The sequence below is a fragment of the Sturnus vulgaris genome, chromosome 3 (assembly GCF_052056855.1).
Source record: "Sturnus vulgaris isolate bStuVul1 chromosome 3, bStuVul1.hap1, whole genome shotgun sequence".
Classification (NCBI taxonomy): domain Eukaryota; kingdom Metazoa; phylum Chordata; class Aves; order Passeriformes; family Sturnidae; genus Sturnus; species Sturnus vulgaris.
The window spans coordinates 42,547,184-42,569,781 of record NC_142245.1 but is presented as its reverse complement, the minus strand read 5'-3'; the positions used below and the strand labels follow the sequence as shown (position 1 = coordinate 42,569,781).

At 37.0% G+C, this 22,598-nt stretch overlaps 1 protein-coding gene across 2 annotated transcripts in view; it reads left to right on the top strand.

Annotated features, from left to right (window-relative positions):
- The window catches only part of THBS2 (thrombospondin 2), a 32,816-nt gene extending 22,667 nt beyond the window's left edge, over window positions 1–10,149 (top strand). For both annotated transcript variants that reach the window (XM_014875599.2, XM_088161457.1), the window contains exons 18-22: window positions 2,483–2,710; window positions 3,162–3,433; window positions 4,432–4,529; window positions 6,812–6,951; window positions 7,629–10,149. In XM_014875599.2, coding sequence (XP_014731085.2) covers window positions 2,483–2,710; window positions 3,162–3,433; window positions 4,432–4,529; window positions 6,812–6,951; window positions 7,629–7,636 — 746 coding nt within the window. In that variant the 3' untranslated portion in view covers window positions 7,637–10,149. The remainder of the gene's footprint in view (window positions 1–2,482; window positions 2,711–3,161; window positions 3,434–4,431; window positions 4,530–6,811; window positions 6,952–7,628) is intronic.
- Window positions 10,150–22,598: the final 12,449 nt, after the last annotated feature.

Here is a 22,598-nt window from a genome sequence, read left to right as displayed (position 1 = left end):
CACTCTCAAAACAAGTTATCATCTGAAAATTAAAATGGAAAAAAATACGGCTTACTGCTGTTTTATTTAAAAAAAAACAAACTGTTTCTTCAGGATGTTTTAAGTCTAAAAGTATTGTTAATTTTAAATTATTTTTTAAAATTTGACTCCTGAGTAGCTTTTCTCAAATTTTCTTTACAGACTGCTTTAAATATGTCTTGATGCTATACATGTTACAGTTTAAAAACTGGATATATAATTATTCTTTCTTCCATTTTTTTTATCAAATGTTGTTGGCCACCTCAAACAGTCCTTCTGTGTGCTTGGCATTATTTAAATAATGAAATAGAGATAGTTTCACAATCATAATTTTAATTTTAAAAATGTTTTTGATCCTTTGTAAACCACCAAATATGTTTACAATAATGACCTTTGCAATAAATGCAGGTAAGCAATTTCAGTTCCAAGTTATACAACTTGCTGGAGCTGTTCCATGGCTGTGCTGTAGAAAATGAAAGCAGAATTTATTACCCACATAATGTTTTTATGTACATTTAGAAAGATAAAATGCTGAACCTTGTCTGATTTCCTGGTAAGACAACTGATGTCTGTCAGTGGGAAGTTTCTGGTTGGTAATCAGTAGCAGCTCCTAATTCAGATAACCTTTCAGTCATATAATATGTGTCCAGAGTATCTTTGTACTTGCCAGTCCCTGGAATAGCCCTTAATTTCACAAATCCAGAATAAGGGTAACCCCAAGCTGAGATAGTTTAAGTCATCCATTACCCAGTTCTTGTAAAGGAAATTGATGTATGGATTATTGATTCAGAAAAAGCATATATTTAAGAAGTTTAGCCAGCTCATCACTGTCATTTGCAGCAGGTCCAACAGAAATCTTGGAAAAGGGGTAAATAAAGCCAAAAATTGCTCTCATGCTCTTGAAGATGTGAGTTTTAGCACATAAAGATGAGGCCCTGGAGAGAGCTGTTGGATCTGATTGGATAAACAAACACTTTCTAACTTTGCTTGACAGGGAATGAATGTTGTCAGCAGCAACTCACTACCAAATGAACATCAGCTGGACTTCTAGTGAATAATTAGATTCTTCTGTGAATTATCTCTTTGATTTGGCAAAAAAAACAAAATAGGAAATTAATTCCCTTTTCTCCAATGAGTGCTAAGACAAACAGGTGGAGGAACATACAGCTGGATTTGGAGTTGTCTATGGCAGCTATCCAGGGTGGAAAATGGGACCATTTTACCACGTATCTGAGCTGCAGAGGGCCCGATATACTGGATGTTTCAATTTTCTCTAATTACTCTTTTCTTTTTTGGCTGTTGCCTAAAACTCATTGTGCTTTCTGTCTGAAAGCTCCACACTTGGGTGATGTTGTGTTGGTTAGTCATGGTAATGTAGGTTTCCATTTTTCTGTGAAACATCTAGTGGTAGGTCAGTATTGGATGAGCTGGGTCACTGCTATTTCCCACTGTGTTTAATTCCCATATTCTTAGGGCAGCCATAAACACTGGGGGGAAGAAAAAAAAAAAGGCAGATGCTCTGCTATGTGAGGATAGAAACAAATTAGTTGGCAGTACTGGTTTTCATTAGTACCCAGAGTAATATCCAGTGATTTATGTTGTAAAAGTTGGAGCCATTTGGCAATTTGTTTCTGTTCTTGTCTAGCCAAGCTTTTCTACGTTATTTTCAGGTCTTTGTGTTATTGTATGCCATGGAACAATATAGTCACTGACAATGAGCTTTTTTATAGATGCCTCCTTTCATTCCTTGCTATTTGAGACAAGTCACATCTCCTGGTTTCCATTAATATTATAGATAAACTAAGAAGGAAGTAATTTTTAGTTTTTCTAAAATATTGAGTATAGTAAAAGTATTGAGCAGAAGCACAACTATAGATGAGCTGTACTTTTTTGTTCTCTAAAACTTCCTGTAGTTCATACAACAAAACCTAATTTTTTCATTCCTCTGAGACTAGTCCTGTTGAATGCATTGCTGCCTTCTTTACTTATGCATTTTTCTGAAGCATTATGTATTTTATAAGTCAAATTGTTTTACCTACAAGTGAAAGAGTGGCTAAGCATGTATGCATATATTACTGCAACACTCTCTCCCCTTTCTTTTGACAGAGTGGTGACACATGCAGTCTGAAGTATCTTAGATTGCAGAAAGAATCTTAAGACAATGATAAGAGTCCGAAAAAAAGTTTAATATGATCAACAAATAAATTTAAATAAAGATTTAGTAATGTGTGCAAGATTAAGATTTTAATGCTATTCTTTTAATTGATTTGCACAGCACACATATTAAAATGTGGTGTTGTATCCACATCTGGAACAAATCAAACTGAAAATGTAATGCAAGTATTAGTGAATTACATCGACATAGCAAACTTCCAACTTTTCCCACCCTGATTCCAAAGTGCTATATCGACTGGGGCTGGATGAATTGCTAACAATTGTCTTTGCTTATTCACATTGCTCACAGGTGATGGCAGAGGTGATATTTGCAAAGATGACTTTGACAACGACAATGTTCCAGATATTTATGATGTATGCCCTGAAAACAATGCCATCAGTGAAACGGATTTCAGAAAGTTCCAGATGGTCCCTCTGGACCCCAAGGGAACAGCTCAGATTGATCCCAACTGGGTTATTCGCCACCAAGGCAAGGAATTGGTGCAGACTGCTAACTCTGATCCTGGAATAGCTGTAGGTGAGTATCAGATGTCAGTCATCATCTGTGAAAAAGTAGCCAGTGATTCTATGATAAGAAAAGGGAAAAAAACGTTAAATATACATTTTTGATGCTGCAGATTTTCGACTAACCACGGAGGCAGTGTATATGCCTAAAATATAAACAGCTCAATGCTGCCTGCATTTTTTGTCTATTAATCTTATCACTGACTGCAACATACATAAAATACACAATTGACAAAAATTACATCAGTATAGTGCCTGCTGCCTTCAATGCCCTTTGTAAGCAACTTATTTCTTTCCAGAATTCTTCATGCAGGCAAGTGTAATTACCTCCTCCTCTACAGGTGAGGAAACTGAGAAATACCACTTGTCTCCTGCCAAAATTCAGGATGTAGCTGGGACTCTTGGGTGTGTGTAACTGGACCCAGCACTGTAAGTCAATGTTTGTCTTTTTTGTCCTTTCCCAGGCTATGATGAGTTCAGCTCTGTTGACTTCAGCGGGACGTTCTATGTTAACACAGACCGTGATGATGACTATGCTGGCTTTGTGTTTGGCTACCAGTCCAGCAGTAGGTTTTATGTTCTGATGTGGAAGCAGGTCACTCAGACCTACTGGGAGGACAAACCCACCAGGGCTTATGGCTATTCTGGTGTGTCACTCAAAGTAGTGAATTCAACAACTGGTACTGGTGAACACTTACGAAATGCTCTCTGGCACACAGGAAACACCCCTGGACAGGTGAGAGATTTTAAACTTCAGGCCACCAGTGCATGACTAGTATTTTGAAAATAAGGAAAATGTGTCAAAAATAATTTCCTTTCACACTTCAGTTTTTCTGTGTGTTTATCAGTTTTTCTTCAATTTCCTTATTGGTAGTGTCAATAGTAACACATATGTTGTATTTCAAAGAAAATCACATGTATAGAAGGGAAGATGAGGTGTGATCAAAAGGAAAATGAGAGAGGTGTCTCAGTTATGCACAAGTCCTTTGTTACTTCTGTATTGGCACTTGCTTCTTTGGTGTTCCAGCTTGTTTGAATTATGCGTAGTTTAGAGTACAGTAACCAGTGACAGAAAAAGAGAAAAGACATTTTAAAAAAGAGAGAAAAACTGCTGCTGTTCCAAATAGGGTTCAACCTGTGGAAGAAACTTATGCATTTTGGAAATTAGGTTAGTAGGGCTTCACATGTGGGTAGGAATTGACAAGACTGTTACTGAGTGGAAATTTTCAAGAAGCAGCCACAGGCAGTAACATGTGTGCAAGCTGCAGTTCCTCACTGTCACTGGAGGCACTCATGCAGCATCAACTCTGTCAGCCTGGTTTTGTGTATGTGCAGACCCAAAGAGTTCCAGAAGCATTTGGACAATACTCTTGGACACATGGTGTGACTCTTGGGGGTGGTCCTTTGCATGGCAAGGAGTTGGATGTGATGATCCTTGTGGGTCTCTTGCAATTCGGCTGATTCTGTGGCTCCATAAGGGAAGTCAAGGCTCCATGCCATAATGGTTTTCAGTGACTCTAGCTATGAAACTGCAGATTAATGACTGATCAGCAGTTTAAGACAGAAATTTGCATTACTCTCATCCCATAAAGGAAGTCTTTTGATGATACAGTCAAATGTTAAACTATTTTCAGTTTCATACTCTGCAGAAAGTAAGCTTTGGCAGTTACTGTGGTGAATGTAGTTACTGGGGCATGGTGTGTTTCTAATAAGGCATTTGTATTCCTGCTGTAGGTGCGTACTTTGTGGCATGATCCCAAGAACATTGGCTGGAAAGATTATACTGCTTACAGGTGGCATTTGATTCATAGGCCTAAAACAGGATTAATAAAGTAAGAAATATTTCAGTACCTCTACATTTTCTAGTAGCAATGCTTTTATCGCTGTTGATTTAAAAGCTATGTTGTCAGTTTCATTGTTGTTTCTGATAATTGTTACTTGTGTGACAGTTTGTCCAACATTTTGGGAACATTTTGTTATCTTCAGAATAAGTTATTTTCCTTTTCAGATGTATTTGATTTAGTCTGGATGGTTCAATATTTACATCAACTAAATACCCTTAAATTAAAGGAAAAAAATAAAGACCTCTTTCTCAATAGCTTTTCTGTAAAGAGACCAAAAATTCCTGAGCAAAACTCAAAGCAAGATTAGAACATGAGATTGCTCCCCAGCCTGTGGAATTTCAGTGAATGAAAATAATTATAAACATGAGCATTGCCTCAGGGAAGTAGGCCAAGGGCCTGTCTACTTCAGCATCCTGTCTCCTGTAGTGGCTTATACAAGACAATGCAGAAGTGGCCATGAGCACGTCCGTAATGCACACAAGGAGCTGTGGCAAATGACTTTCTGTAGAGCCCAGCTGTTTAGCTCATGTTCCAAAGACTGAGCATTAACTGCCCATGTCAGTTTTATCTTTTACTAACTGCTGGAACTGTAAAGAATATTTTTCATAGGGTAGAGTCAGGCCTCATCTCCACAGGTCTTGCTTGTGCTTGTAAGCAAGGAGTTTTCATTTGTCTGTGAAAGACAAAGTGTAGACAAATTGGGATAGATTAAGTTACCTGTTTCTTGGAAAGAGAGGAATTTATTTATGCTTCAGTGTATTTCAGTGCAAAGCATTGACTGATATAGGTCAAAAGGAAACCTGATTTTTATTCATTCATGTTGCTGTTACCTGTAACTTCTTTTACAGAATCTCTACATTGTGTCAGACAAAAGATGTTACCACTGGTAGCACATTAGATTAATCTAGCATGGCAAATTCTGTAGTTTGGGGCATTAAATTCCTTCATACTTTAGGGTGTTCTGATAGAGAATGAATTATTTTTTTGAGTAATGCTGTCATGAAACAGTTTTATTTGTACAGAAATATCAATTTCATATAAACTTGATCAGAGCTATGTAATGTTTTTGGTGAGTTGCAAGAACTATTAAACTCTTCCCGTATGTTTTGGGTTCTTGATATTTTGAGAATTATATTAAATAGGATTATATGAACATGAAAATCTGTCTTTTTTTTTTACATTTCTTTTCACCATCCATTAAATACTGATCTCAGGGAGCAGTTTCATACTTGTCTTTGTGCACTTTTCTGGAAACAGAATACTTTATTACAAGTGCTGGACATGCATTCTGTCTAAACAGAAATCTGCCCCTACCTAACCCCTGGGTTCTAGGAAGCTGCTCAAGTGTTTTTGTCCTCTTGTGAAGCCATCTTGCTGTGTATAACTAATGTATTGTCAATTGAAGCAGGACAATAATCCCTGCCTCCAAAGACTAGTCTAACTAACAAATTATGGAGTAATTTCTCATTTGGCCCAGGAGACTGAGAGCCTAAAAATCTAGACTATCTCAAGGTCTCCCAGGAGAAGCAGAGGATCCAAGTTTGTGGAAATGCAGTCCCTCTGATAAAGAAAATGAAGTGCTGTCTTTCAAGGTCCTTTGTCTCCAGGCTGGATGCCTGAAATATTAAAAAAACCCTCCAAAACAAAAAACAAACAAACCAAAAAAAACAACCAAAAAACAAAAAAACCAAATCCTCATTTTCCAACTTATTATTAGTCTAGCTGTTTGTGTCCAAATCCTTCCAGCTTTCATTAAGCTATTAAAATGTCTGAAATTGAGATTCAGCATGTCTCCAATTAATGCTTTGTTTGACTCTAAAGGGATGGTTCTTCCAATTTCTGATGCTGGCCCTTGCACCGAAAGATAAATAAATCAGCTGTTCATACAGCTGCAAAGACAGCTTTGCTCAGTGATGTGACAAGGTCGTGTGCTAACCCCTGAGTTCACTGGGACAGGGGCTTATCAGCGTATGCTAGTACATGACATAGTTCATTCCAGGAGACATGACTGTTCTAAATAAAGAACTGGGAAATCTTTTGCAGATGGTGTGCATAAAATCACTTAAGGAGCAGCCCCACTGCTTCTGATTAATGTGTTATGGCTGCCAGCCAGGTGGGTGTGAGATAGAGATGAGAAGTTATCCCTACAGTGAGGTTGGGTTTTCTGGTGCCTTGTTAAAATTAATTCTGTTCCAGTTTTTAGACTGTTACCAGCTCTTACACTGGACTCTGTATTATCCTCCTTGTTTAATTTATGTTCTTCTTTACAGAGTTCTGGTTTATGAAGGGAAACAAGTCATGGTGGATTCTGGACCGATCTATGATACAACTTTTGCCGGTGGACGATTAGGTCTTTTTGTCTTCTCTCAAGAGATGGTCTACTTCTCTGACCTCAAATATGAATGCAGAGGTTAGTTACAAAAAATGTCTGGAAGATGCTTAAGCCTCTCATAACTTGAGGAACAAGCACAAAATGTCTAAATGAAAAGTATCCTCTAAATGAAAAGCAATCTGTAATATCATAGCATGGCATAAACCTTTGGTGAAATGCCATGAATGCCCCTTGCCCCAAGAGTAATCTCAATTTGAATAATAAACCCCAGATGTTTAATACTATACACCTGGAAAAAATGAGGTAGAAATTTCTGAGAGACTTGCTTAGAATTCTCTCTGTATATCCACTGTCCTCTGTAGGCTATTTCAGTGTGTCCTGCAGGCAGAGAGATACTTCTGGATCACCCCTCTCTCAAGAGGCATGGAAGAGAGCAGATATCTTTAATAAGCATGTCTGTCTGTAATGCCTTGTCTGAAATGTTTTGAAATACAGAAAATGCTTTTCCAGGTTTTCTTGTATATGATTTTGTATATAAATTTAGATACATAGCTGCACATACACATGCTTGTCTCTTTCTATATGCAGGCACATGTGGTTATATATAAATGTCCTCCCATTTGTAGGAAAATTAAGAACAGAAAGCGTTGTGCTGCTTCTCTTTAGTATCTCATGGTGGAGTTCTTGTGTGATTGACTTCCTAACCAAAAAAAACCCCAACCACAATTAATATATTTTTTCCCCTCTTCTTTCAGATGCTTGAGCAATGGTTGCTGCATTACCAGCAAAGTACTGTAGATGCTATGCAACCCAGACACCTCAGTACACCCTGGTACTCCGAGTTTCTATTTTTGTGTACCTCCTGCCCTCTCTCCTCATGCTCCACTCTCCAGGATCCTCCCAGGTGCTGGAAGTGCTTCAGCCACCCTTCCACCCAAGTGCCTTCTCACCACCAGGACTAATGAAACCTAAACGTGAACGTCGGACCCACCACTGAAGCAAAAGCAGATTGATACATTAGAACACTTTTGTAGAGTGAAAACTTTGCAAAACTTGTTTGTTTACTTGTCTTTTTTTAAAGAATGACGTTTACATATAAAAATGTAATTACTTAATGTATTTATATATATGGAGAAAAAGAGGGGGAATGATGATTATCAGTCATTATGTTTAAGTGAGGAAAAATGTGTCTTAAATTTTTGGGTGTATGGTTGACACTTCCTTGCTCTGGTCAAGACTGGACTTCTGTAACACAGAGCTTCTGGGTCTAATTTTGGCAAAGTAATGGAGGGCCACATCAACAGTGAAAATTACTTTGGCTATTAAAAATCAATGATAAACATTTCTTCATTCAAAAAGGTGTTTGGTTGATAAGGACGCTCTTAGTAACACACTTTATTAATGGTAGAACTGTCAAATTTGCAACCTAACGGATTCTTTCGTAGGGGCTTTATTTAGGCCAAAAAGAATTGGACTAGAAACTCTCATGTGAAAGGGAAGAATGATTAATTTAAACATCTGAAGCTATCGCTATTGTCTGACTTTCAAAAAATTATTTCCAGTTGCCCTGTTTTCATCATATTCTGCATTGCCTTGTAATAAAGAATATACCGTGACCATGTGGAGCAAAACGAACCTGAACCACTTTTCCACCTCTGCTGCAAAAAGCACTTTGACATCCTGAATTCTGATGTGGGTTTTTAAAAAGGTGGCAACGCCACCGTTACTTAATTTGGTAACACATGAATTTAAGGTTCCATTTATAAATATTTTGTTAGTATTTATTGTGATTATCACACCAAGCTACCTTCTCTGATAATTGATTTTAAAGCATATAATCCATCAATAATACATTCACAAATAATGATATTTTAAAGCTATTTTTGAAAGCATATCACAATATGTAGATATTGTCAAAGCATGGCCTCCACTTAAGTATAGCTCCGTGGGTTATAATCATGTATACTTTAAACTTAAATGAATAATAATAAGGAATTTACAAATGGAACCTTAATATGTATCCCGTTACCCTAATTTTAATATTTTTGTATTGTTACGTATGTCTGCTGTATATAGAACTTCTTAGATAATGCTGAAGGGGTACCAGTGTTTATTCTAAACAGATACAACAGTTACTCAGATAAACAATAGTATAGATATGTTTAACATTTTTGTTTTGTTTAAGATGTATGAGCTTTGTTCACAAAAAGAACACAGGCTGGTGTAATTTTATTCATAGATGAGATAGCTGATGGAAGAGTACAGTACCTCTGTCTTCTTCCGGGGCACAGTGAGCTAAATGTCAAATCAATTTTTTCTCCCTTGAAATAGATGTTGTGGCTATATTCATTAGAAAGGAATCAACAGTTTCTGGCTTTATTGCACATTTTATAGTATTCATATTATCTTTTTTTTTTTTAATTTTATCTCAGTTTGTTTTGTTGGTGGTTTTTCTTTTGTTTTGGATTTATTTTTTTTTTCACAAATCCTCTTCATGAGGTTTTTTGAATATTTCAGTTTCTTTTGGTGTTCCAAATGGCATCCCCAAAGTTCCAAGCAGAAGGGAGGATGACTTCATTAAATGTAATGAGTAATGGCTGTGTAGGGTTTTTTGTTCTGTCAGAGAGAGACATCAGTTTAGGGATGAAGATGTTAATATTTGGACTGTATCATAATTTTCCTATTCTATGTAAATTATTTATGATGGGTTTTTTAAAATTTCTTTTTCATTTTTTTTTCCTTACAAGAGTGTGTGAGAGAATGAGTGCTGAAATTTCATTTTGTTTTGCCAAAGATTGTAAATAATTATTTATTTGTTTACAGGGACAGACATTTATCAATTGACGTCCTTATTCATTTAGTCAGATCCTCATTTTGATATATATATTTTAAGAAATTAATAATAGGAAATAAACTGTAAAAAGGTTTTATAATCCAAAATCTCTTTACCTTTTTTATAGTTACAGTTTTTCTTTAAAGAAAATATTCCATTCTGCTTAAGCCCTTAGTTAAGCCTCTTGCCTTGCTGTAAACCAGTTCATTTCAAGCAAACCAGGAAATCTGTTGCTTTGCTAAAAAATCACTGACTGTGTTCTAATGTTGTAAACAGCAGGTTTCCTTGTATCTCCGACAAGACATCATTCCCATGAAGGCTTTATCTGGCAAACAATCACCAATTTTATTTATAGCATTGTGAATGAGAAATTTTGGTCTTGCTTCTCTGTATTGTGTCTTGGCCCATGTGTTTGAACAAATACATCTTATTTTGCAACTGCTGCCTCTCTGAGTCCCATCTGAGTCATTGGGATTCGTTGGTGTGAGTGGGGATTGCCTTCCTGCTGGGAAATTTCAGGAACCACTGAATCATCACAAACCAAAGAGAATAAAGTACAAGATACAAACAATTCTTAGCATGGGACATCTTTCCTAGAAGTATAAACTACTCGCAGGGAGGGGAATTTGAATTGGATTAGGAAAAATAAGAATGCCCAGCATGTCAAAATGCCAGTTTTGAGATGTGAACACAAGTTCTAACTTTTCTTGGCATTGCAAATATCACTGCTATTTGTTTTCCTTGACTTTTGATTCTCATGAGAGTACTTGAAACATTTCACAGGAAAGCAATGTAATCTTCAGTACATTTTTTGATTAGTCCTTTGAAACAATACAAATGTTCAGTCTTGTAGACACCTGCAAGGACATCAATGATTGACATTATTCCACTAATAGAGTGATCAAGACCTTTGAGTTTTGTAAAACTCTGGTATGAATCTTCAGGAGAGTTTTGAACATGAGCACTTACTTATGATTCTATGGGGAAACAATCTCTTCATGGCACAAAACCACCCCCCACAAAGCTAAAGATAGGGGAAATAAAATAACTGGAAATGTGTGACAAGATAATAGCAGCACTTTAGCACCAGTACAGGGTCTCTCAGAATAACAGGAGGGAAGGACCAAAAAAAGCAGAATTGCTGTGGATGAGCAGGTTCACCTAAAGCAGTTGGGATCATCTGACCTGTGTCCATTTTTCTAACTACCTTCTTTAAGGCTTTTGAAGATACGCAGAGGTATTTGAATAATCTGATAAAAATACATATTTAAAAATTTTACAGAGTCTGCACATCTGGTTCCCAAAAAGAGATGGGTATGAAAGAAGGTGGTCTGAAATTCCTGTGGAGAGGCTGTTTTTTCTTCTCTTCCCTGGGCATCAGGTTTCCACCTACTAAAATTCAGTGATAAATTTCCTCACCTTTAAAAAACTTGTTACATCTTATATGTATCTAAGTAGTTTTGGGCCAGTCAGAAAACGAGGAAATCCTGAAATCCCAAAACCCTCCTAAAATTAAGTTCTGATGAGACTTCTTCACCACTCCTAAAATGTGGGGATTTTGGGTAAACTTTGGATAAGCCACTGAGTTATGAAAAGTTAAGCTGAACTCACAGTATTTAAAGATTTCTCCATTATAAGAGAAGCAGATTTCCGGTGGTTTCTTCCAGAAAGAAAAGAAATAATTCCACCCAAGGATTACACCTGTGACTTTGCACATCAGGCAGCCCAAATAATAGAATCATGAATGCTAACATAGGTGTGTACTCCTTGCTGGCTGCATGACGGGTCAGGAGCTGAACACACTCACAGCCAGTGGGCTAAACCCTCATCTTGGTCAGCTCGGTGGGAGTTTTGCTATGGAGTGATAGCTGGATGAGATTCAGTGTTCTGTTTGTGCTGCAGACATCCACAGAGCAAGAGTTCTAATGCTTGCATGGGAACATCTGCTCTCTAAAGCCATTTGAAAAAAAATATGTAACTGTGTAATAACTTGGCACAGCATTGTTTCCATAGTGGAGAAGACCACCCTTGTAGATCAGGAAGGGGAACTTTGAAAGAAAAGAAGCCTGGTGCTGATTAAACCAAAGGTTCTTCTAATCTATTATCCTGCCTCTTGAAAGCTGCTAGTATCAAATTCACTTGAGGAAGGTATCAAGTATTTATCATTAAAAATCATACATTAGCACTTCTAGAAGGGAAACATTCTTAGCCCCAGACAGTTAATGGGTGGGTCCGTCTTTGTGCCTGCGTGGTTTATTTTGCAGTAACATAACTACAAATATTATTGTTATTCATATAAATATCCCAGATTTTTAATCCAAATTCTCCTCCTATTGAGAGCTCTGGAGATTGATGATACCCTCTATCCAGTATTTCCTTTTCCCAGCTTCAGGTTTGTTGCTGCTTAATTTCATTGACAGGCTTGATTTCTCCCAGACTTTGGAAATAATGAGTAGTATATATTTCATAATAAAACTGTGTGTTAGAAAAACAATATCCTACTTTGCTTTTACTGCTTTGTGCAAGTGTCTGTAATGGGTTCATGTGGCACATAAAAGGTACAAGAATTTCCTCTGCTTGCTGAAAAGATCAGCTGCTGTGTTGTTAATATTTTGTTGTAGGTACAGGATGCTCCCCATATTTATGGCCTTCTACAAATCTGTCATTTTAGCTCTTGTGCAGATATGTCATATATGCATATGCACACACAGAGAAAAAAATCTGCATATTTTGCAAAGGTGAAGTATCATTCTGTGCTTGGCTTGTTCTTCATGCCTTCCCTAGCCAGCTGCTACTGGCCACAGTTGGAATCAGGCAAATGTGTTGGACAGATCTTTTGCAACCTTTTTTCTCTTATCAGTTATCACAGATCATTAACTGTTGCCCTTGATATATTTAGAGCTAGAAGAGTTTGGTTTCTAGAAGCTAGAAGAGTTTTTCCTCTAGAAGCAAATGAATTTTCTTTTCAGACACCTGCTGTAATTTCTGAAATCTTTTCAGCGCTAGTAAATGCACCAGTCTCTGGAAGCTGGAGGGTTGCATTGCAAATCACACTTCAAATCTTAGCAAAAACTCTAATAAGGTAACTTGTAACTTAAAAAATAATTTTAGTTATTGAGATTGCATAGTCATTCAGTAACTTCTGGCAGATAGTCTTGATATCCCCTTATGAGCAGACTTTTTCTCTTTTAATAATGTTGATGGAAAAGAAAAAAAGGAGAGGGTAGCAAGCTGCAGGCACTGTTAGCAGCTGAAATGGATCATTTTTGATCAATGCTTTTTTTTTCATATATATGAAGAAAAAGAAACCTAGTGGTTTCAGTTTCATGCAAGGCAATCTTTGACTGATCATTCAGTCCAGTTTACTTCCTGGAGTTGCTGCTTCTGCCTTCTTGCAAATAGGAACAACCTCCAATAGAAAGACATTGTTAAGGCACTCCTTACTGGTGAGACTGGAGTACTTTTGAATTTACAGTATTTTAGAGCTGGAGCCCAAGCAAATTAATCTGTCCTGGTTTTTAAAGATTCAGTTTAGTGTCTAGGTTTTCTCAGCCAGAAGCAAAGGACCACCCATCTGGATATGGATGTAATCCAGTGGGTTTAACTATATGCAGTAGTAGCAGCTCATCCTGGATGCTGAAGAAATAGGGACAGTCTTTCGAGCTGAAAGTAGTGACAACTGGAAGATCAATTGCTTTCTGAAGTGAGATTAAGTTCAAAAGATATAGTCAATCACTGTTCAAGAGAAAAACAGTTCTCCATTTAAAAAGTTCCAATGTTCGTAAAGGAGAGGGAAGAAAACCACAACCTTGTTAAATGCTCGGGTTAAGATTTACACAATTTTCAGAGAAGTGGAGCAGACACAGGCAGTAAAATGGCAATAGACCACATTATTTTTTTTCCTTTGTTCTTGGAAATTCTTCCTTTTAAGCAATTTTTTTAAAGACAGAAATAAAGAGTCACTTTTCTTTCAGATTTGTTATTAATATATCAATATAAAGCTCCCACTTATTTGAGAAGGAAGCAAACTCTAGTTTTACACAGAGAACACTGAGACAATTTTTTTTCTACAGTTCCAAATATCTCCATAAGATTTAATTCATTGATTTTGGTTGAAGAATTTATTTTATTTATATTAGTTTTATTTGTTTATTTAATAGTATTAAAGTGTTCAACAATGATAAATTATTTCTTTGGGTCAGCTTACTTGATGTCTCCACCAAAGACTGGTGTCCAAACCTGAAATACACCTTAAATCAGTATTATTCATTCAATGGAAAGTAATGAAGCCATTCATGGTTATAGATAGGAAGATTTCTCAGCTCTGCATAGAAGCTGTATTGTCCATCACTGGACAATCAAGAAACCTTTTGTGCTTCATGCCTAGCATCAGCCATCGCTGTGATGTGAGAAAATTATATCCTCCCACTCCTAAACATAAGGGAAAGGGAAGCTGTAGATGAACAGAAATGAAGCAGAGACATTCTGAACTCTAGGGCAATGACTTTATCACAAGATCATTCATTTTAAAACAAGAAGGCACAAGTCATTATGACAACAATATGAGAAAATCAGCTCCTGCTATTTCCTGTTCAGAATTTCCACTAAAAATGAATTATCCTCCCTTTAAGAGAAATTAAGATAGGCAATATTAACTGAATGCTTCCATATTCCCTTGTTTACTTTGTAGTTATTCATTCAACCATGGGCCACTATGCTGCAGATATAGATCAAAAGAACTCTTTCCTGCTAACATGTTAGATTTGGCAGGTTGAGACCAATACACTGTAAGGTCCAGACTTTCAAACCATCTGCAGTTTTGAGTATAGAAAAATGTTCCAGAGCTCATGCTTAATTTAAAAAATGACCCTATTATTTAATATATTATCTGGGTTTATTATTAAGACAAATATTTATGGAATATTTTCAAAATGAGGTTGAAATTTTTACTATATTATATTTGAAGATGTGTGGATAATATCCATTTTTTTGCCGTGATTAAAGGGTCTTTCATATAATCTTTTCATTTCTTAGGATTGTTTTATTCTCTTTCCATCTACAGTAGCATAAAAATGAGATGATTTTTGTTCTTAACAACCATTCTTAACTGTGTGGAAGATATGAAGTCTGTTTTTTACTGAAATCACATGCCCTGGGCAGGAATGTTCTATCCAGAACCATTTGACTCTTTTGTGAAGGAGAAGAACTCTTCTCTTGCAGTTCTCTTCCAGAAGGCATTAACAGCAGTCTGATGAGGGAGATAGTACAACTGAGTGACTGAAATCAGAACCTGGCATGTGTGGTATGAATTCACTTAACCTTTCCTGACAGCCAAAGAAATAGCCAAGGTAAGAAGTCCTGCTTACAGCTATCCTGGGTGCAGTCTTCTACAGAGAAGGGGGAATATGTGCCAAGGCCATGGATAGTTACTTCAAGCACTGAGGTTTGCAGATCAGCTCCATGGCTTCTGTGCTGCCTGCACTAAAAATATTTTCCCCTTATCCTTATGCCAATGCATCTGTGTACAATCAAGTTCCAGATTTAACACCTGAATACTGCACTTAAGATTTATTTCTTTTCTTAATGGTGCATACAGACTAAAATTAAACAGTCTTACTTGCTTATTTCTGGAACATTTGTGCCAGTGCTGCTGGTTTTTTCCTTCTATGAATTGGGGTTTCATAGTGCTCCTGTATGTCCTAGAGCATGGAATGATTTGAAAGAGTTCATAGAAGAACTCCAGTGCAAACCACTACAGCATTATAAAACTGGAAGGAGCAATTGCTTGTGCATATTTATTCCCATCCAGGACAAGTTCATGATGTGGTGGGTCCTGTTTCTCAGAAAATATGCATTGCTTAGCTCCCTAATTATATGCATACTTTCTTCCCTCTGTTGTTTCTCCTGACAGAGCATTAAATATTGTGATTTAACAATGCAGTTGGTAAATCACAACCTATTTCATATCACCTATTACTTCATATCAACTTCTTAGGTCATGCACAATTCCCAAAACAGAGTGGAGCCACTGTAGTTTTTGTAGTACCTTCAGAAGTAAAATATTATTTCTAAAACTGTTGCATTAATTTCTATACTTTCAAAAAAAATTATGTGTATGTTTGCACATATGGCCTCCTTATAAAGAGGAAGTTCACTTTTCTGTCCAATTTTATGCTGTGTTTCCATATGGATATGGAAAATACATTATCAATGTACATTTTTGTGCCCCTTCCTGCAATATTCTAATAAAGTTTTAACACTGAGGAATGGCTTGGAAAACCTTTGGGCTCGGGCATCTAAACAATTCAAGACAGAACTGGTATTTCTCAAGAAGAAAGATTAATTTTTGCAAGAAACTGTAAATATTTCACTGTGATTAATAAGTAAGGTAATAAATGGAAGTATCTTTACTTCTTCTACTGTTCATTCATTCAGTAGTTGGCATAGATGTGTCCTTGTGGGATACGCCAATGTTGGCAAATAGCCTTATCATGACTTCCAGTTTTCCATTGACATGGTCAAAATTTTGAGATACATACATCATTTTTGAGCAAAAAGCTTGACACTTATGTTGCAAATATTTTGCATTTGAAATGTAAAATAAACTAAAACTGTTAAAAAGTCATTAATTCAAAAGGAAACAATATCAGAGTATTTTAATTTCCTGCCATAACCATAAATTTCTATCTCGTCACTGGGGCTGTGGCACATATTTATATCTGTGACGTCCCTATTTCATAAGAAATTATTCCATTTCTCCTAGGGGTAACCTATAGGAAAGATAAAAAGTCTTCCCCTTTTTACCTGCCACAAGTGCATAGCAATGCCAAGGTGGTGAGAGTCAGTCAGCATTACAGGTTCTGAGAAGGAAACAAAAGAAAAACTAAGACAAAAAAAAGAATGGTAGGAATTGGTACTGTTATTTGCCAGGTCCAACGGCATCAAATAGCAGTTCCTGATGGGGGTTTTTAAGGATTTCTAAATTTTCTTCAGTTTCATTTCCTGAAATATATTAAGCCAAGGGGATTTTTTAAAAAAACTTGTCTAATACAGAACTGTGAATGCCAAAATATCTATTACCTTGCCTATCTAAAGTTCTTTTTCTTTCCCTTCTATTGATGATACTTCAGGGAGTAAATTGCAAAAAAAAAATTCTCCTTATTTTCATGTTAAATGAAACACATTTTGTATACTATAAAGAGAATTATTAAACTGTCAGAGAGAGATTTTTTTCCTTATTTAGAAAGTGTTATGGAGTTTCATGAGTGCCAGAGATGCTGCCATGGAGAAAGGGAAAACTCTGACCCTTGTGATGAGACTGAGGTAGTGCATAGTGAGCAGTGGGAGTGCATCTGAATTTGTGTAATTCAGTTCTCAGACACAAAACCTTGGGAGCTTTATTAATAAAGTCTATTAGTATAGGCTTTATGTTGATTACTGAGTCAAGGATATTAACTTTACTCACTTCATTCACCCTGTAAGTCAGTCACAAAGCACTTATGATTATGTCTGTACAAATAGACAAACCTGTATTTAGGCATATTAAAATTAAATGCTCAAAGGCGTGCGGCTTTGCATGCAATTCACAGAGAAAAATTAATTTATTGCACAATTCTCGTCAACAGCGGCATAGTTGCTGACTCAAAATAGTTATAGACAAAAAATACCAGTACTAAACTTTCAGGCTTGGTGGCAGATGGAGACATGTTGTGACGATTTGTGCTGCAAAGGGGCCTCCACTTTTTTACGGTATTTATGCCAATATCACTTTACTGAAGCTATTGAACAGCCAGCAGAAATCTGTCAGATGGAGACATGTAACATTCCAGATGTGGCTTAGAGGAATGAGCACAGGAAAAGCAGCAGCACCAGCAGTAAACTTGCATGAAATTTTATAGTGACTGACAAACCACACAAAAGAGATGGGCAGAGGGAGAAAAACACTCTGCTCAGGCCATACTCAGTACTTGCAGAAATGTATGGTCTAGTTTGCAGAGACTATCAGCCAGTATCTGACCCACCAAAGATTCCTGGCAGGATACCCTGGGGAACTGCTGTGCTGTGTGCATCAGAAGCCAGCTGCTAAGCTTTCTTTGTTGCTGTGCATTTTTATCAAATAACTAAAAAACAGAAAGCCAAATTCTTGCTTCAGTTGTGCAAAGGCAGGATGAAGAGTTTGATGTATGCATAAAATACAGATGTTGTCTTCCTCAGAGTGAATTTACAGAGATGGCAATCTTCACTAACATTCCTTTTGCTTGGGAGATTTTTCTCTTTATCTCGTTTCTTAATACTTTCAGAACAGTATGAAGGCCACTTATCCATGTTCATAGCTAGGAAATACTAAGAGTTCTTAAGGATGAAAACAAATTATTTGAGATTGTTGAGCTGAGGGCAACTGTTAAATCATGTTTCCCAAAGGAACTCTGGTCATAAAGGATTGGCTGTTCCATTCGGTCTGTGTACCACAATGCCCCATTTGCAGATATAGCTGTAAGTAAAGATTTATTTCCAGATGGGTGAGACAGAAGATGTTACAGTAAATAAATGGGGAAGGGGAGAAGGCAAGAAAACAAACCACCAAACCCGACCAGAAATGGCATTTAACCATCTGAGTAGACATCTACACTTGGCTTAATGTTTTATACATTCTTCTCAGATAACGTAGGAAAACAGTTTTTTCTTGGAACAATTTTTTTGTTTTTTAACTTAGATGTGTAAGATAGGACAAAGCTGAAAAGCTCCAGTCCAAGCTAAAGGAAGTATGTACTTAAAAACTTTTCTTTTGGATGCAGAGGGAAAGCACCATTCCTGTTGTGATCTATTCAAAAGTGACTATAAAATCATAATTATTCCATATTTTTCTGGTGCAGCCTTTAAATGAGAAAGTTTCTCTTACGAACTCCTAGTGGGATATAAATAAAATTATTGTTTTCAAGGTACACTTAATTTTATCCAGGCAGATGAGACCAAGTGTTTGTTTGACTGTGTAGATTCAGGAGGATTCACTGCCTGTCCTCACTGGATTGACTTCATCCAAGTTGACCTCGTGTTTGACTCGCATCCCTGCACTAAGACATTTGAATAGAATTACTCATTAATGACATATTTCTGACCTTAAGCAAACAAACAGACAGAAGGACTCAAATGCTTGTGATTCTGGATCCTAGCAGCTGCATTCACCTGACATTGCTAATTTTAGAGCTATTAATAATACTGGAATAGATATGTCATCTCCTAAAAATTTAGTAATGCTGCTGTGATATATAGGTCATTGCTTGGATATAAGAAACCTCATCACTAAACCAAAAATCAGTTTTGAGTAACTGTTCCAGCTGGCTCTGCTTGGAGCAGGGGGGTTGGGCTAGACATTTTCCAGCAGTCCATTCCCACTTCAGCTGCTCTGTGACCCTATAGAAAATGATGGAAAAATAAAGGAGCTCTTACGATACTGCTAGAAGCACTGGATTCAGTTGCTTCATTGTTAATGGCAAAGCTTCAACAGCAAATTAGACTGAGCAAGAAAATCTGTAATCAGTGGTGAACTTTAATCTGATTTTAGGACAGTGATATGTGTGAGGCTGCGCAGTTATCTTATATTTAACCTGTATTTAGCACCACATGCAGACTACCAAATTACACAGATCTTGAAGGAAGACAGGGTCCTGACTACTCTATTAGACAGATGCAGGAAGTGAGTGTAGTCCTACTTAGACCATTAGATGTCTAGAGGTGGAACTGGCTTTAACCACTAACAAAACTACCTGAGTGGTCCCAAAATACATACTTTCCATCAGAAAATTAGGCACTTGGAGAGAATTGTGATGATGCATCTTTACAAGCACTTCCATCTCTTTATTTCTCTGACTGAAAATGGTTTACTTTGACAGCAATTGAAATAAGAAAAGTTTAAAACAGAAAAAAATAAACACAAAAGAAGTAAACCATTAAGGATACAGAACATGCTTTGTATCAACTTTACTATGAAAAATAACTAGTAACTGAAGTTGGGTTCTTACAAGTACCAGTTTCTCAAAGAAATTAAGCTGGCACAACCACGCTCTCCATCTGTCTATCATCTGCTAGTAAATGTCTTACAGAAGTTTTAAGCTCATTGGACATTGGAGTTTTTTAATTGACTTGACAGAGCTGAATTTGACAGACATTTTGATGATTATAAAGTACATATGAATTTTGTGCCAATAGGATTGATTAAGTTTTCCATGTGGATTCTCTTTTTAGTAGTATGTTGAAAAAAGTTTGAAATCTTTCCTCATAATTAGCAGATCTCTAATCTCTTTCTCTTTGATATCTTATAAAGGTCATGAGGAATGAAAATTCAGCTAAAAGACATAAATGGATTAGAAGCCAGTCATTAGTTCCAGTGCCCATGGAGTCCATGGAGCTGCTTGTGTCTCTGGAAATATCTCAGGACCCTCAAGAGTGGTCTATTCAGGTGAAACTAAAACAAACAAACAAATCCAAGCTGTAATCTCTTTGTTCTGTATTAGTACTAGTCTAGCCTCTTAGATAACTTGCTTGGTACTGCACAAGCACAGTTGGAGGTGCATCTTGCTGTCCTGGAAAATCTGTTAAGTGCTCAGGATTGAAGGGACACATGTTCAAGCCTGTGTGGAAGTCATGAGTGGAGGGAAGGGCAGATGGAGAATAGTGTAATAGGCAGGTCAAGGGGGCTTCCCCGAATTTCCATAGAAGGTCATAGAGGAACAGAACAAAACACAGTTTTCCCAAATGCCAGGTTTTGTCCTTTCTCATTAGTATCTAATGGGAAGTCTTAGGCAGGATTTGAAAAGCTGTGGGGAATGAGTTTAGTTTGTCCTCTAGCAGGTGAGATCTTTTAGAGTCATTATCTTCCTTCATGGTATTGGACACTGTCGTTGTCTATGGTAATATAGATAAAAGTAAAAGATAAGCATTCAGGGGGAATGGTAGGAAAAGATTTAGGGAAAAAAAACCCATGCCTTTCAAGGGTCTGCTGCTTTTACTTCAATGAAAAATTGTTTTATATTGGATCAAATAATTGCTGTAAAATAGGAAAGATCCATGGCCTAGATCCCTGCTTCCTCCTCAAGACAAGGCAGCCTCTATCTAACCCATTCCTGACAGATTATTTTCTTGGTCTGTTCTTTAGAGAAGGAATTTCACAACTGCCCTAGATATTATGCTTAACCACAGCTACAGACAGAAGAATTTCCCTAATTCATAAAGTATTTCTAGCTGCTCTTTGAACGAATTACTTCTTGTCCTATCCACAGTGAACACAGACAATACTTCACTGCCAAGCTCTGTGGTAACCTCTTATATATCTGAAGACCTACTTTTTTTCTGAAACACTTCCTCCCATGCAATCCAGTATCAATTTATTCTCATAAATAACATATTACAGGCCCAAAACACCTTTACTGTTTTTCACTGTAGTGTTTTCAGGTGTCCTGTTTTTTTTAACATGCTTGTTAAAAAATGCCCCAAATCTGATTAGAAGCAGAGCAGAAAGATTGCATCATGTGTCTTGCAAAACCACTCTCCAGTTTATAAATATCCAGCACGAAGTTTAGTTTTTTCAGAAGCTTATTTTGCGGTCTCATGCACAGTACTGCTGAAATTTTGTACTTTCTGTTTGGACAATTGGTTGCTTTTCCACTTGTCTGTATCATTTGTCCCCTGTTATAGATGTACTGAAGGAATAGTTGGTCCCTTTGAGAACAGAATTGATTTGTTCTTACAACATCTGGATGTCCTTTGCTGCTGTGATTCTACTCTGTGCTGTTAGTTCTTTTCTGAACCAGCATGGACATAGGGTAAAGAAGCAAAAGTGTGTAATGATTATTTCCCTTCTATTAATGAACTTAACAAAGCCACTGGTCTCTGTAAAAAATGTTTACTAGTTATTCCAGTCTCCACATAGATAATTAGGTAAGGACATGGCTACAGATGCTGACTAGGTCTCTTTAAATACTTCATGCAGTTTCTGAGGTCTTTCTTGGTAAAAAGGTGCTTTCTTTAAGCAAGGAGTAATTTTATCTTAAAAGATGAGCATTGTTTCAGTCCAGCAACCCCAGTGTGGAATAGTTTATCCCAAAGAAGGAATCTCATTTGATTTCTGACTACAAACTAAATCTGATTAGAGAACTTTCAGGGAACAGCTACCTAATTAGCACTGTTAAGCTAACACTACTGACTATTGACTATAGAACCAATGATTATCCTGGGAGAACATGAATGCTGAGGAGAAACTTTGCTATTATACATGAAATGCCCTTTGTAGTTTTGGCAATACAGCAGGTGGACATAGAAGTAGGAATGTCCCCAGCAGATCCTGCTGGCCAAAGACTTCAAATTGCAACCCCATACTGTGTGTGCATACCAATAAGGGAGTACACATATGGACAAATACTCAAAGTGGAAATAAATGTTTCAGCAGTCACACTTCATAACAGTAGTGAGAATCAGAACCTCATGTTTGCAACTCTTCATCACTTCTGTGTGGGAATATCTGAAAGCCTTAATTGTCCATGGACCTAATCATGAGGTGATGATCACTGCCAACAAAGTGCTGAGAGCTCTCAGCTCTCACTGCAGTCAGAGTGGGGACATGAGGCTACTCGGTACTTCCCAGCAACAGCAGCATCATCCTGCCTCTCCAAACACATGCTGTTTTCTGAAGTTCCTGACTGAGAACAATTGTTCCTAAACAAACAACAGCAGCTCAGCTGGAGTCCCAGCTTCACTCAGGCCAACAGCCTCAAATCCCTAGTGTCATTTCCATGTGATCTGTTTCTGGCTCTGGTGAAGAAAAAAACATTTGATCTGTGATTAGGAGAAGACCATTCTTTCTGCCATCCTGTGCCTTTTACATCTCCTTGAACTGCAT